This window comes from Lepidochelys kempii, chromosome 14 (assembly GCF_965140285.1).
Source record: "Lepidochelys kempii isolate rLepKem1 chromosome 14, rLepKem1.hap1, whole genome shotgun sequence".
Lineage (NCBI taxonomy): Eukaryota > Metazoa > Chordata > Testudines > Cheloniidae > Lepidochelys > Lepidochelys kempii.
Window position 1 is genome coordinate 22,675,118 of NC_136393.1, and position 14,212 is coordinate 22,689,329.

General features: G+C 42.3%; 1 protein-coding gene across 5 annotated transcripts in view; it reads left to right on the top strand.

The window, feature by feature from the left end:
• STX8 (syntaxin 8) overlaps nucleotides 1-14,212 on the top strand; it is a 175,618-nt gene that overhangs the window by 6,008 nt on the left and 155,398 nt on the right. For all 5 annotated transcript variants that reach the window (XR_012154742.2, XM_073310277.2, XM_073310280.2 and 2 more), the window contains exons 2-4: nucleotides 1,509-1,608; nucleotides 7,633-7,727; nucleotides 10,398-10,508. Coding sequence is in view for 4 of the 5 variants with exons in the window: in XM_073310277.2 (XP_073166378.1) it covers nucleotides 1,509-1,608; nucleotides 7,633-7,727; nucleotides 10,398-10,508 (306 nt within the window). In the remaining variant the exon portion in view is untranslated. The remainder of the gene's footprint in view (nucleotides 1-1,508; nucleotides 1,609-7,632; nucleotides 7,728-10,397; nucleotides 10,509-14,212) is intronic.

Below are 14,212 nucleotides of genomic sequence, written 5' to 3' on the forward strand. Positions count from 1 at the left end.
GTTTTTGGTTAAAGTCTGCAGCTTTGGGGACATGGTTCAGACCCTGGGTCTGTGTTGCAGCAGGCTAGCATGTCTGGCTCAACAAGGCAGGGTTCTGGAATTCCAAGCTGGCAGGCAAAACGGGCTCAGAGGTAAATTCAGCACATTGGGTGACAATCCCAGGGGGTCTCTGTGACCAAACCTGTCAGACTGCCTTCATTTCATTATGCGATAATTGCCACACCCAAGATGCATCTTAGCTTAAAGGAATGAGGATACATATGTAAAAATTCTTAATGATCCCCTTCCCTATGGGACCATCCATAATCTTTAAAAAAAAAAAAAAAAAAAAAAAAAAAAAAAGCCCTGACTCAGTGTGTTGCTGTGTTTTCTTAAATTAGAAGAGCTAACATTAATAGTTATTACTGTGACTCACTCCTAACTTAGCTTTTTAGCATTGTCATGGCAGGAATCGGTGACTCATACCATAAGGCTACTGGTCAGTGTATAATTTACTTTACATTATATTTTTGTAACTGTATCTTTGGGCTCAACAAAGGCTTATCTGCCTCAACAATGCAAACCAGCACTGTAAATATCAAACAAAATAACTAGCTGGGGGCTATCATTGACTTTCTTCTGTGTCAGCAACGGGTGTCTTTAATGATTGGAGGAAAGTGTTAAGGCTTTTTGCACCCCGTGAAACCAGGGTGTCCTCAGAGTTCTACAAAAAGAAAAGGAGGACTTGTGGCACCTTGGAGACTAACAAATTTATATGAGCATAAGCTTTCGTGAGCCACAGCTCACTTCATTGGATGCATTCAGAGTTCTGCAGTGGGAGCGCCCCCCCCCCCCCCCCCCCCCCCGGCTACCCTTGGAGACTTCAGCACTGCAGCTGGGATTGTGCTTCACTGTGTGGGTAGACCAGGGGCAGGCAAACTTTTTGGTCTGAGGGCCGCATCAGGTTTTCAAAATTGTGTGGAGGGCCTATTAGGGGAGACTGTGCCTTCCCAAACAGCCAGGTTTGCCCCGACCCCATCCAAACCCCCCGGGACTCCTACCACATCCACCACTCCCTGTCCTCTGCTGCCCCATCCAACCCCTCCTCTCATTCCTGACTGCCCCCTGGGACCCCTGCCCCCATTCAACTCCCCTGCCCTCTATCCAACGCCCCCTGCCCCCTTAGTGCGCTGCCTGGAGCACTGGTGGCTGGCGGTTCTACAGCTGAGCTGCCTGGCTGTATCTTGGGATCTCTAGTGATTCTAACTGCTTGCAATGACACTTTCTATCCAGCAGGTTATGCTAGGTTGTCTGGAAGCACTCCTACTATTAAGTTGGCTTTGATTTTTAAGACAGACCTGTTTCTTGCATCTGCTTTTCATTTGGCTTTGTCATAGTTTTTCAGGGGCTATTTTGTGGCAGACACTCTAGACACTTGGTTAACAAAGGAGAGACTAAAACCAAGATCCTTGGCACAGAGATGACTGGGGGAGACTTTTCTTAACTGTCTGAAATCTTTCTGTTTATAGGTTGATGATGTACGATTCCACCTGTCACATTGCGCAAGAGATTGCTGAAAAAATTCAGGAACGTAACCGATGTCAAAGAAATGGTGAAAATTCAACGAAGGTACCATATCTTCATGAAAGATCTAACGTTAAACATCTCTTTTATCTTAGGTTTTGTATTTAATTATAACAAACTCTAATACAGTGGTAAAGTTGAGAAACACACATTCAGGAAACTCCAAATTTAGGTTTCTATGATGGCTCCTCCATTTCTTGTTGTCTTCAAATCAAGACTGGATATCTTTCTGGAAGAGATGTTTTAATGAAACTCACATTATTTGACTTAATGCAGGGATAACTAGGTGAAAGTCTCTTGCCTATGTTGTACAGAAGATTGGACTAGACCTTAAAATCTGTTAATCTAATGCAACATTTCATGCCCTGTGTGGTTTTCTTTTTATGGTATGTCGTTAACATACGGTACGTTTACTAAGGTTTACATAAAGAAAACAGGAACAGAGCTTTTGAATAAACTAACTTTTTGAATGTCCTGAAATTTTATGCTTGACTTCTCCAACTTCAGCCTTTTGGTGAATGCTAGTTTTCTTGCACTTAATGCCACTGGTTTATTTTACAAAAATAAGAACTGAAGTTCTTAGTCGTGCATGTCCAATATTTTGAATTGCTCTAGGTTGTTGTCAGTCAAAAGAGATCTACTACACATTAAGAAAACATGCTCCTCCCGCAACCCCACCTCCAAGCCCTTGGGTAAGGGTGCCAGGAAAACTGCATTAGAATGTATGCTATTCACTTGCCAGCTTCCTGAATTTGAAGTATAGAGCAGATTTTCAGGCTTGGGTTGTTTCTTCCTCATTTGGGGCTATAAACAGCCGAATATGACGTTTCTAGATTCAGTCATTTTTGAGTTGTGCAAGTCCAAAAATATCAGAAGAGCAGAGTTTCAAATGTTTGACCTGAATGAAAAGGAGACTTCAGTGCTTAACCTGTTACTGTTCGATTCTCCACTTTTGTATTAATTCAGGAGGAAAATCATAGACTACTCTCTTTGGAGTTAAACTTAAAATCATAGGCCTGATCCTGCAAAGACACATGCACATGCCTAGCTTTACATACTCTGACTTCCCCCTTGACAATGTAAAATTGAGCATGTGCATAAATCTTTATGGGATCGGGCCTTATATTAATGTATTTTGCATTTTAAAAAACTAAAGCTAATCTAAATTCATTGTCAGGGCATATAGCCTGCAGTGTGTCACTTTGATTAGATAATGAATTGAGATTAGCTTTAGTTTTTTAAAATGGAAAAATAACAATTAACTTAGTTCTGTTCTGATGCTCCATTACTAAGCTTGTGGGCTTCATACTCAAAGGGGAGCTAGAAGTGGGGTATGGAGCATCAGTAGTTAAAGCAAAAGGGCATGTGGTAGAAGAACAATAGTCTAATTGTGAATTTTATACGTGGTTTGTATGGCATTGGGATTCCAAAGCCTGTAGGCAGTTCTTTATAATCTGTGTTTGGAGTAACACAGTAGACTGTCCCTTGGAGTGTCCTGGAAATGAAATTTTGGGGCTTTATTGAAATAAGAGACTTTTACCAAAATAGCTGCTTTTTACAATGATCTATTATAATGATCTTGAAGGCATAAGAACGGCCATACTGGGTCAGACCAATGGTCCATGTAGCCCAGTGTCCTGTCTTCTGACAGTGGCCAATGCCAGGCATTCCAGAGGGAGTGAACAGCACCGGTAATCATCAAGTGATCCGTCCCCTGTCACCCATTCCCAAAGTACAGTCACTTGGCCTCCTGGCTGAATGGGGGAGGGGGAGAAACAACCCCCAAACAAAAATCTCTCATAAGAACAACAAAGAATCTTAGGCTACACTATAACTTAAGTCAGTATAATTTACGTTGCTCTGGGGTGTGAATAAGCCACCCCACCGAGCGACGTAAGTTACACCGAGCTAAGCACTGGTGTGGACAGCGCTATGTCCATGGGAGAGCTCTCCCATCTCTCGCTCTCTACCACTTGTTGGGGGTGAATTAACTAAGTTGACGGGAGAGCTCTCTCCTTTTGGCTTAGGCTCTCTCCTGAATCCGTGCAGCTGCACCGCTGTAAGCTCTCTAGTGTAAGCTGCTGAAGAACTCTTCAGTCACTGCTGGCATAATCCCCTGGGGCTAGTGCAGCATTGTGCCCACAGTCGGTCCTGCAGTGCTTTGGCTTCCACCACTTCCAAGTCTTCAGAACTTCACTATTCTTCACCTTCATTTCCGTAAACTCTCAGAAATCTTATCCCAGAGTTCAACCTGAAAGTGGCTCCAGACTGTGACACGTTCCCGAGCCCAGGCAGCTAACAGGATAACGTCAGAACAATCCTTGCTGAGTTTTTATGCAGCTTTTTCCTAAATGAGTTGTTACAATAAATATCTCCCTCAGACATGTCAAAACCCCATCTCAGCTCTCATTCACGAGGGACAGCCCTCATTTTAGATACTAATTTACCCCCTTAGCCTAGTGTTCTCATTGAATTGTTTCTTGGTCAATATCCATAATTGTAATGAAATGAATCCAGTTTCAGTGCTTTCTATTGTCTGTCTCTCCTTTGTTAGTCATTAGCCTGGTTCACATTGGGCTCAGAAGTTCATTAGCCCTGTCACATCCTTGTGCATATAGTTTCCATAGTTTTGCGCAGTTACGCTTTTCTAGGAACAGTGCTAACTTAATTGTGCTAGAGATTTCTTCCTAGATCCATTTTACCATTGTTTTAAACAAGATTGTAGAATTTCCCATCCCTGCCCCTCAGGGAAACTACCAGAATCCTACTAGTTACAACTGTATTGCAAGGTAACACGGTTTTAAATCCAGTGTGGACAGTATTGTTTTGCCCTGTTTAAGCCTTGGTAGATCCAGTCATGTTTTAACTGCGAACAGAACAGAAGAGCTACATGTATGCTTAGGATTGAATTGATAACTAGGCTCCAGTTTATTCAAGTGTTTGGAATCACAGTTGCCATTACCTGTCCCCTTTGTAGTCAGTCTCAGAAAAGAGGTTCTCAGTTTCTTAATTTGGGAAGGTACGTAAGCATGTGTCTAACTCTAAGCGTGTGCTTCATCCCATTGAAGTCAGTAAGATTATTCTCAAGTTTAGGATTATTCATGTGCTTAAGCACCCTCCTGAATCCTGGCTTAAATGAAGTAGGGAGATTGATTTTGGCCTCTGCCCTGAGTGGTTGTTCTCTAGGTCAGTGGGTCTCAACCTACTGACCACTGTGGGCCGCATATGAAGCTCTCTGTGTTATATGGGCTGCATCCACACAATAGATCTACTACCTGTGTGGCCCTGAGGGTGTCAGATGGGCTGCAACGGTGTGCTGATTAGGCCTTGGGTTGAGAACCACTGCTCTAGGTCCCGGCTGAGGTATATTATTTGCTAGAGACCAAGGCAGGATGGAGAGGGAAGCATGAGTATGAAGTTCACAGTGCTGCCTGCTCTTGTAGCTGTTCTGAACATAGTCCGGTAGGGGTCTCGAACAGAACCAAGTAATTCCAACACCCCTCTCCCCCCCCACCCAAAAAAAAAATGCTATAATGATCTTTTCCCCAAATTGCAGAAGCGTTTAAATTGTGCAGCCACATTCACTCTTGAAGTGCAGGCAAAGCAAAAACTGTTACTTGTTTAGTTCACCAGTATTTATACGGGCCAAAGTTCTCGGATTTGCATCATCTCATTCGCTGTGATGTCTGGCTTAAAAAAAAAAGTGTGTGTGTGGGGGGCTGCATCAGTGTTGTCTAATGGCTCTCTTGTATTGTAAGCTTTGTAGCCTGTGTATTATCAAAACATTACACAGCCGGTTAAAATGCTTTTGTGAAGAAATTTTTCCATGTTTTGTGTTTTAATGGAGTAAAAGGAATTTGCTCTCAGAACAGTTAGAGACAAGTATTGGCAGTGTTTGATTCCACTGTAAACAAACATCCAGCAATGAAATATTTGTTATGATAACAAGAACTCACGTTGAGAAACACATGGCTGATCAATCATACTTGCTGTGGCTAGTAAATGTTTTAATAGAGATGTCTTTGTATGGTATTTGTGTGGTACAAGCTGTCAACAAGATCCTGGTTTTTATGGTGTTTTGTGACTAGTGTGATGTGACCTCCCACACTCCCCCCCCCCCCCCCAAAAAAAAAAAAAAAAAGCCCTGTGTTTATAATTGAATAGAAATGGAGTATAAAAGCTAAGGTTTAAAAAGGCTGTAGGGTGAGGCTTTCACAAATGCTCAAGCATTGGTTAACCCTAGTCACACTGAAGTCAACGGTCAAACTCCCATTGTTTTCAGTGGGAGCGAAGTGAGGCCAGCATGCAGTCTTACCTTGTAGGGCTTTTTCGCTGGTGGGGGAGGGAATCCCTCTTGATGGATGGTGTTGATTACTTACCTTTCATTATACTGACATGACGTTCTTCCCAATCCCCCCTGTACTCTGGCAAGGTAGGCTGGATAAGGTTAATGCAGCGTTTCCCAGAGAGAAAGGTGCGGGAGATGTATCCATGAGAAGGCCTTTAACAACACCTGGCAGGGTTGTGGGGACTTGCAATTGTGTTTATTGTCCTGAAGGGTCACTCGGCTTTGAAAAGTGGGGGAAATGTTGCTTAAATGACTGCCTGGCTGTTTTTCAGTGGCACAACTATTACGCAAATCTCTCCTCTGGCTACTTACCCTCTGAACTGGCTAATCACATGCTCACTTCAAATATGGCTGCCTCAACATCTGACCCACTCTACCATCTTCATACTTGGGAGGGGTACAAGTCTCAAAGGGGTTTCAGGCTCCTGAGTCTAACTTTCAGTGAGGCACTTCTGGAAACTCCACCAATCACCTCTGTGCTGATATCAAGTACACTACGTTACAAGAATCCCCAGTAATGGGGAAGTGAAGGTTGGACACCTAACTGCCTTTTTTGCCTGACAAAATGCCTCTCAATCTTCCTCAAGGGGAACAGACAGTCATTCTGGGGCTATTGAGAACACTGGGGTTAGCTGTCAAGGGGTAGAAATTGATGTGGCCTAGTTTGCCGTGAATGGGGAATTCAGAGGGAAGTGGCCATTTGGAGCGTAGGAGTGAGGGGAAAAGCAAGCTGTCCTGCTCCCTGTTTACTCCATAATGCATGTATCCCAGCCTTATTTCTGCTTTCTCTTTGAGTGATCACCCACAGTACAGTTATTGCCTTGCAAACAAGAGGCACCTTCAAGCGCATGCAAGTCTGTAACTTGGGTGATTACCAACTTAGTTTCAATCATGTGTGCTTTTCCTCTAGTTAGCAAAATCAAAGGGAACAATATTCAGGACAAGCGGAGGGAAAATGTAGACTTTTCTACAGAGTAAAGGTAAAAAGGGTGAGAGAACTCCAAGGTAGCCAGAACATTACAGTACTGTTGTTAGCTTGCTTGGAGGAGGAGAATTTTTTTTTACAATGTTTACAGTAGAAAAAGATAAATCTAAGAACCTCATGCAAGCAACAGGAATACAAATAATTACAGTCAATAGTCCGGAGAGGCCAGGAGTCAAGGATGAGCAAAGATGGTAAACAAGTGTCTGGCGGTAAAACTAAATAGAAATGAAATTACAGATCTGGAAGTTATAAGAGAACTAGGGGAAGGAATCTCTGAACCTCTGACAGTAACCTTCACTAAAACACAGAAGCCAAGAGATCTCTGCCTACAGGCAAAGGCAGCATCCATATTTCCCTTAAGAAGTAGAATAAAGAACCAGGAAATTAACTGGACAACAGCAAAATGTGGGCAAAATATTCCAGCACATAGGGGAATTAATTTGTGAGGATTTGAAAGAAAGATCTCATAATTAGCATGAGTATATTAAAAAACTGGTTGCAAAACCAGTGTTACCATAGAATTGTTTTCTGAAAAAATCCCAAACAGCACCGCTTGTGCACAGCTGAGCTCAGCACAGGCTTTTTTCTCAGTGTCAGAGGGAATCCTGCTGTGGGGTTTGTGGGGTTCTGCATTGGATCATTTGAATATGGATGTCTGTATGGTTACACTGTAATCTGGTAAAAAAAAAACAAAAAACAAAAAAAACCCAACAACTGTTTTTGTTTTTTCCTTCAGCTTAATGTGACAATCCGATCATTGTTGCAGAATCTCAAGGTAAAGATCGACCAGCTGAAGGACTTACTGCTTCGAGCTATATCAACACGTCAGATGTATCCATGTAAACAGTATCTCGCTGTCCTTTCTCATATCGTAGGAGTGGGTGGTAGAACAGGCTCTTTTGGAAAGGAAGCTGCAGTTAGCCCCGTCCTCCTCTCAACTGTTAATGCTGTTAATGTGAAGGAAACGTTTCTCTGCCCTTCTGGATGGAAGAGTTGGATAGTCCTAGAAGACATGCTAGGAATGTGTAACTTCTTCCTCATTCACCTGTGCTCTGGATTTCATGTCCTGACCTAGTCTTTCCTGCACACAGCTGGAAAAGCCGTGTGTAAGAGGGGCAAGCAGATAGCAGCCCAATAGCATTTGTATGGGTCTGAAAATCTCCTGTACCAGTACCGGTGACCCAAAATAGAGACACACAGCCAAATTCATCCTAGTGTGACTCCACTCACTTTAATGGGGTATAGTAGCTGGTGAATTGGCTCTGTCTTTATAGAGTGGGTCACTTGCTTAGTTCCATTAAACTGCTACAACCAGTTATATCTTCTGGCCTAAATTTTCAAAAATGAGTAGTGATTTTCAGTGCCCAGGTTGAGGCATCTTCAGTGGCCTGATGTTCAGAAAGTGCCGAACACCAAGAATCTGAAAACCAGACCCGTTCAGGGTACCTCAAATTCGGCACCCAGAATCACTACTCACTTTTGAAAATTTAAGCTCCTTTGTTTAATTAGGATTTTTATTTCCATCTCTTAGAAACTTTCTCTTTGCTCTAAGGGCAGATGTTAGAATCTCGCTGGGAACAAGTGCATCCCAGCTGATGACACTCTGCTCTACAAGGGAAGGTTTTGGGTTTTTAAATTATTATTTGTATTGTAGTGGTGCCTCGGAGTTCTAGTCGAGGACTTGAAATCCCATTGTGCTAGGTGCTGCACGAACACAGCACAAAGACAGTGTCTGCCCCAAATAGCTACTACAATTCAAGTATAAGACAAACTACGATTGTGCTCGTCTGTCACTGGATGAGATACAAGTGTACGAGAAAAAGAAAGATTTGAAATTGACAAGTACCTTTAAACTTTCTGGAACATTCTGTTAACATCATACAAAAGTCTAGAACATTTAGGAGTCCTACTAAGCTCTTTGCTGCAATATCAGTGAGATTAACACAATACACAATTAACCTGTGAAAAATGTTACTTTTTCACATCATTGGCTTCTCCTTGCTCTTCAGTTGGGGGGAGGGGCAGCGGTAATTGGTAGTGCCAGATTGTCCTTCTGTACATTTTTCCATTATTTTTTGTACCTTTATGGTGTCCTCTCTGAGTCTCTATCATGTCTCCTCTCTAACCCATGTGTGCCTATGGAAGTATATCCAGTGGCCATTTGAAGGCCTCTTACTTGCAAGCTGCCTTATGGTAGCATTGAAAGTGAGCCACTGGCCTTTGGTGTGGCCTCGTATCCATGTTTGAATCGGGGGCAGAGGGTTTGAAATGATTGTTTAACTGCAACAAGCCAGCAGCTTTTGTTGTAACGATTAACTTTGAGAATGTTGCACTGAATGCAGGGTACAGTTATCCTTTCATCTGAGAATATTACCTTAGAGCAGATAAATGGCACTGCTATGTAAGAAAGCAAATATAAGTCATTGTGGCTATGCACCTGCTCAGGTTACAACTCAAGGAAGAGAGGTAATCACTTTTAAAATGGGCATCATTGAGTTTATTAAAAATAATAAAAATTGAAGAAGGGCAGCACTCTAAGAACACTAGTCATTCAGTGACTGAGTGAATTGGGTCATTTTCTTCAAAAGCAACAAGCCCTACTTCAGTTGCTACTGGGGAGTGCTAGTGATATAACTCTGTAAATGTAAAGAAATCCTTTAAATAACCTCTTGGTAACTTGCTGACCACCTAGTGAGCTGGGCGAGGGCTTCTCACCTCGTTTGTTTCATCACCCAGCAAGATAGTTAACATATTAAGAGCCATGCTGAATCAAACAGAGCTATCTAGTTTGCTGGTGGTGATTTTGTAGTAGCACTTAAAATGTGCTGTATACTGGACAGACCTATAGGAAGACTCAGTCCTTGTCCTGTCAAGCTTCCAGACTGCGTGTCTTACCATCATATGCTAACAAAATTGTAGAACAAATCATTTTCTTAGGGATTTTTAAAGACAACTAATACGCTTAGTGCCTGAGAATGATGATATGGTTTTTTTTTGGAGTTCACAGCTCTTAATTTTTACATTAATTCAATGTAAAAAAACAACAACAAAATCTTCCCAAATCTCCTCATCAGTTTGTGCTGTCTGGATCAGATTCTCAAGACAAATCAGGATTTCTTCTTTCTTTCTTTAAGGTGTTGCAAATTGCAGAAATAGGGTTCTGCTAGATGCCTTTCAGTGAAGCGTGGAGGTGTCCCCATGTTGTGTATTAGAGTTCAAGGTGTGAAGAAAGTGCTATAATAATTTATGCCCCTTGTCTTAGGAGCCATGCAGCCTGACTCTTATGAATGAATAATGTTATCAATCTTCGTCAAGTGAAGAAGAGTGGGCTTTTAGGATTATGTCTATTTTAACGTATTGCTCTTTGAAAATTCTTATTTCCTGACTGGCTTTGGTATTGCAGTAATAGGTGACTTTTGAGAGTGATGCTTTTAACACTGGAAATACAAGTTTTAAATGTGCTTTTATTTCTGTGACTGGCCCTTAACCAAATGCCCCTAGAACACAACTGGAGGGAGACAGAAGGCAAAACTTAGTGGATGACCTTCTCACACGACAGAGACAACTTCAAGCATCCTATAAGAATGATGGCACAGAACCAGATGTGATAAGGTACGATACTGCAATTTTAAAGGAGCAGTGGTATATGTTTTGAACGTGTCTCTAAAGCCAGCACTTTAAATGCGTCTCTTGACTACATTTTTATTTACATGTAGAAAACTTCATAGCTAAGGAAATAAATCTGAAAACATATGCCTTTATTATCTACATGGCTACAATTACACTGCATACATTTATTATCGAGTATCAGTTTAATAGTTACCACCTCAGTGTATGGGGAGGACAGAGGGAATAAAAGGTTAATTGTCTTTAAGGCACAGATGAGTTCTATCTGTTGTGTCTCTTCCATCTCTAATTTTGTGATCTAGTTGAGTCTGTGCAGGTCTCTTAAATGAGCCGCACGTACTGGACTTAGCTGAATGAATGGTGATGAGATCAATTGCACATTAGGTTTAACCCTCAAATTGCTACCCATATTTTTGCTAGAAGCAGAAGGTGGTGCTGTAAGGAGGCAGATTCCAGCTGTGATGTGCCAGGGGTAAATGGTCCTTAGCATGGTTTAGACCTGATTACAAATCTGTGCAATAGTTCTTATTGTGGCATACGTGACTGGAGAAGCCCTGTGAATGGAGCAAATAGCTTACTCTGTAGACCCTTAATTGAGAGAGAAGGTGGATGAGGTGATATTTTTTTATTGGACCAACTTCTGTTGGTGAGAGAGACAAGCTTTCGAGTTTACACAGAGCTCTTCTTTGTCATTCTAGCCATATCTTGTAGCTGACACATTAACTTCAGGAATCAGGGAGTAGCCTTGTTAGTGGTATTTTACCCACAAAAGCTTATGCTCAAATAAATCTGTTAGTCTTTAAGGTGTCACCAGACTCCTTGTTAACTTCAGGATTAACTCTCCTTTATCATTATGCCTTTATACTGAAGAACTAGGCTCCTCCTTGAATTATTGGCATTACACCTTATCTCCAGTCCTTCACAGCCAGGAGGAACAACAGCCACTTAAGAGCTAGTCTGAAATTTTCCTTCTCTGTGCTATGCTTTCCTCTACAGCCTCCTCCTTTCTACAGAAAAAGCTACACCTGGGATCTATTTTTCTCCCTGGTTTTGAAAATGACACAACCCTGTTAATTGGTGGGGAAGAAGGATTGCCACATGAGAAATTGCTAGCAGCCCATAAATTGAGCAGTCGAAAGCTGCACAAGATCCATGTTCTGTCCGTCTGTTAGGAAACAGCTTGTGAGTAGACTCCAAATGTACAGATGGATGTCCTAAGAAGTCTTAATATAAATGTTTACAAGCATCATACCCAGAACTCGATGCACAATAAAATACTGGTGGGTTGGTGGTTTCTAGTGGCTTGGAAACTGATGAAACCGAAAAGGCCATTGATAACAGTTTATCGATACCAGCCTTTTTGTGTCTCAGAATGCTACTCTTTGGTACTTCCTTGTTTAACTGAGTGATGCTAATTCTTAAATGTGCCACTGAAGATTTGATAGCTCAAAGCAACTCATAACTCTATATGCCTGTTGTCTCAGAAACTCAGACAAGATGCTTTAGTCTGAAGTTTGTGCATTGCTGAGACAATCAGTTTAAAAAAACAACAACCACCCAACCATATGGTGAAATGATCACTCCCTGTCTCCTTCCTAGAAGAATGAGGGGTAGATCTCACCGATGCTAAGGCTGCCTTTTGCTGTGATTCTGTTTCTTGGCTTTCTTAAGCTGGGCTGGGCTCTGTCAGAATTTAGATGGAATTCCTCCATGGACTACCTAGGTAGCGTTATGATTATTCACTAGATGATGAACTTTGATCTCCATCAGAACTGCCCAAGTATTAGGGCATAGAACATTGCACCATTGGTGATTCCAATTCTCAGATGAGATGTAAAATCCATATTCTGACTCCTTTTAGGTCACTAAATTGCAGTGTTTTGGCCTAATTCCAGTATGGTTATTGCATTCATTCTTCCTAAATTTCCCAGAAGTTTCAGTTGGATCTTCTGTCCTTCACAATAGTTTAGAAGAGAAGTAGAGCTGCGTTCTGTTACAGTTGCAGAGGTTGCTGCATTTCTTTGGTCAATGACATGATCCTAGTACGTAATCTGCAGTTCGGTTTAAATTGGTAAAATTCTCTGGAATGCTTTGTAATGAAAGGTCTCTTATATGTCATTCTATTTGTTTAAAAAAAAAATGCCCATCACAGCTGTTTGGGCACGTATACCTACATAATCAATAAAAAGCTAAACAAATCTTAACTGAAAAGAAACCTTTCTCATGAGAATATCAATACACTTGTGAGATGAAGACGTGATTATTTTTTCCCCCTCCCCCCCACTAATCCGGGCTGCAAGGAGTCTCAAACCTCTGACTGCAAGTTGCTGACTCTTAAATACACTGAATCACTGTATCTGCACATTGTGTCTGTAGAGACAAATGTGCAGGTTTGGTTTTGTACATACATGTCAAGCCTGACCCAAAAGCTTCCTACTCCTTGTGCTGACTCTTGAGGTTTGCATACTAGTTTCATAGCATGACAGCACTTCTGCATTTTGAAACCCTGTGTGCTTTGGGGGAATTGCCCTGAAGGTGTGACCCCTTTTTAGTGAAGAGCTGTAATAGCTTGTCTTTGTTGAGCATGTGCTTTGAGCCCTCTGCAGGACTGTTTTTTAATCCTGCTCTCATCCCACTCCCCCCGCATTGTTAATTTTTATCCTGTCCCTGCTATTCTGGCAGTGGGTCCTGTGGGACTGCGGGATCCCAGTCCTGCTTCAGGGCTCTGCATGTGTGTATGCGCTCAAAGAAGGCAGGAGTCTTTTTGTAGGGATGTAAAAACATAGGCCAGCTTAAAAATCACACTTCTGAATAAATGTATTGTCACCTGCTGCTGTTAAAAATAACACCTGTGTTCACTAAAACTGGAAGATTAGAGACCGCTGCCGCCTTGGGCTTGTTAACTTTGTGCATTTGGGAGCCCTTTCTGTGGATAGTTTCTGGTGCTGTGGAACATGCATGTGGAACTCATGATCTCATGCACTACTCCAAAGGGGCACATTTTGCCCCAAACACTGGAAGAAGCTTATCAGCAGTAACTCAGCAACAGAGCTGCAGCTGTTCCTGGGCCAGGAGGGTGTATCTATCCTCTTTCTTCAGGTGCCAGCATATGCCTAGGGATCGCCAGGAGTCTGGTGGGTGAGTGAGCATGTCTGGGGAGCCCCCTTTACTCTCTAGACCAGGGAGTTTCAACTTTTTTTTCATTTGCAGACCCCTAAAAATTTTCAAATGGAGGTACAGACCCTTTTGGAAATTTAACCTGTGGTCTGCAGACCCCTGCCTCTGAAATCTTTGACTGAAAACTGACTGAACAGAATTCAACTAGAAATGTTGCACGTGGTCAGCACGGCATTTGATGCAATGTGTGAGAGGGTCCTAAACGGTGGGCTTCTCTGGTAATGACAACACTTCCAGGTTTTGACCTGCAGGTGGGGCATTCACATACTTTTGATCAGAAAGACAGAATGCCTTTCTGGGATCTGAAACTTTAGTTTCAGAGTCACCTTTTGCGCTGCTCTTGGACGTAGTCTGTGGAGCTCAAGGGGTCTGTGGACCCCAGGTTGTAAACCAGTGCCTTAGACTTGTGTGGGTTTGATAGCAGTGGATGCCTGGTGGTCAGGGGGCACTCTGGAATGCGTCAATAGATGAACCAGTGTGCGGAATGCCTTTCATTGTACCAGAACCTAGGA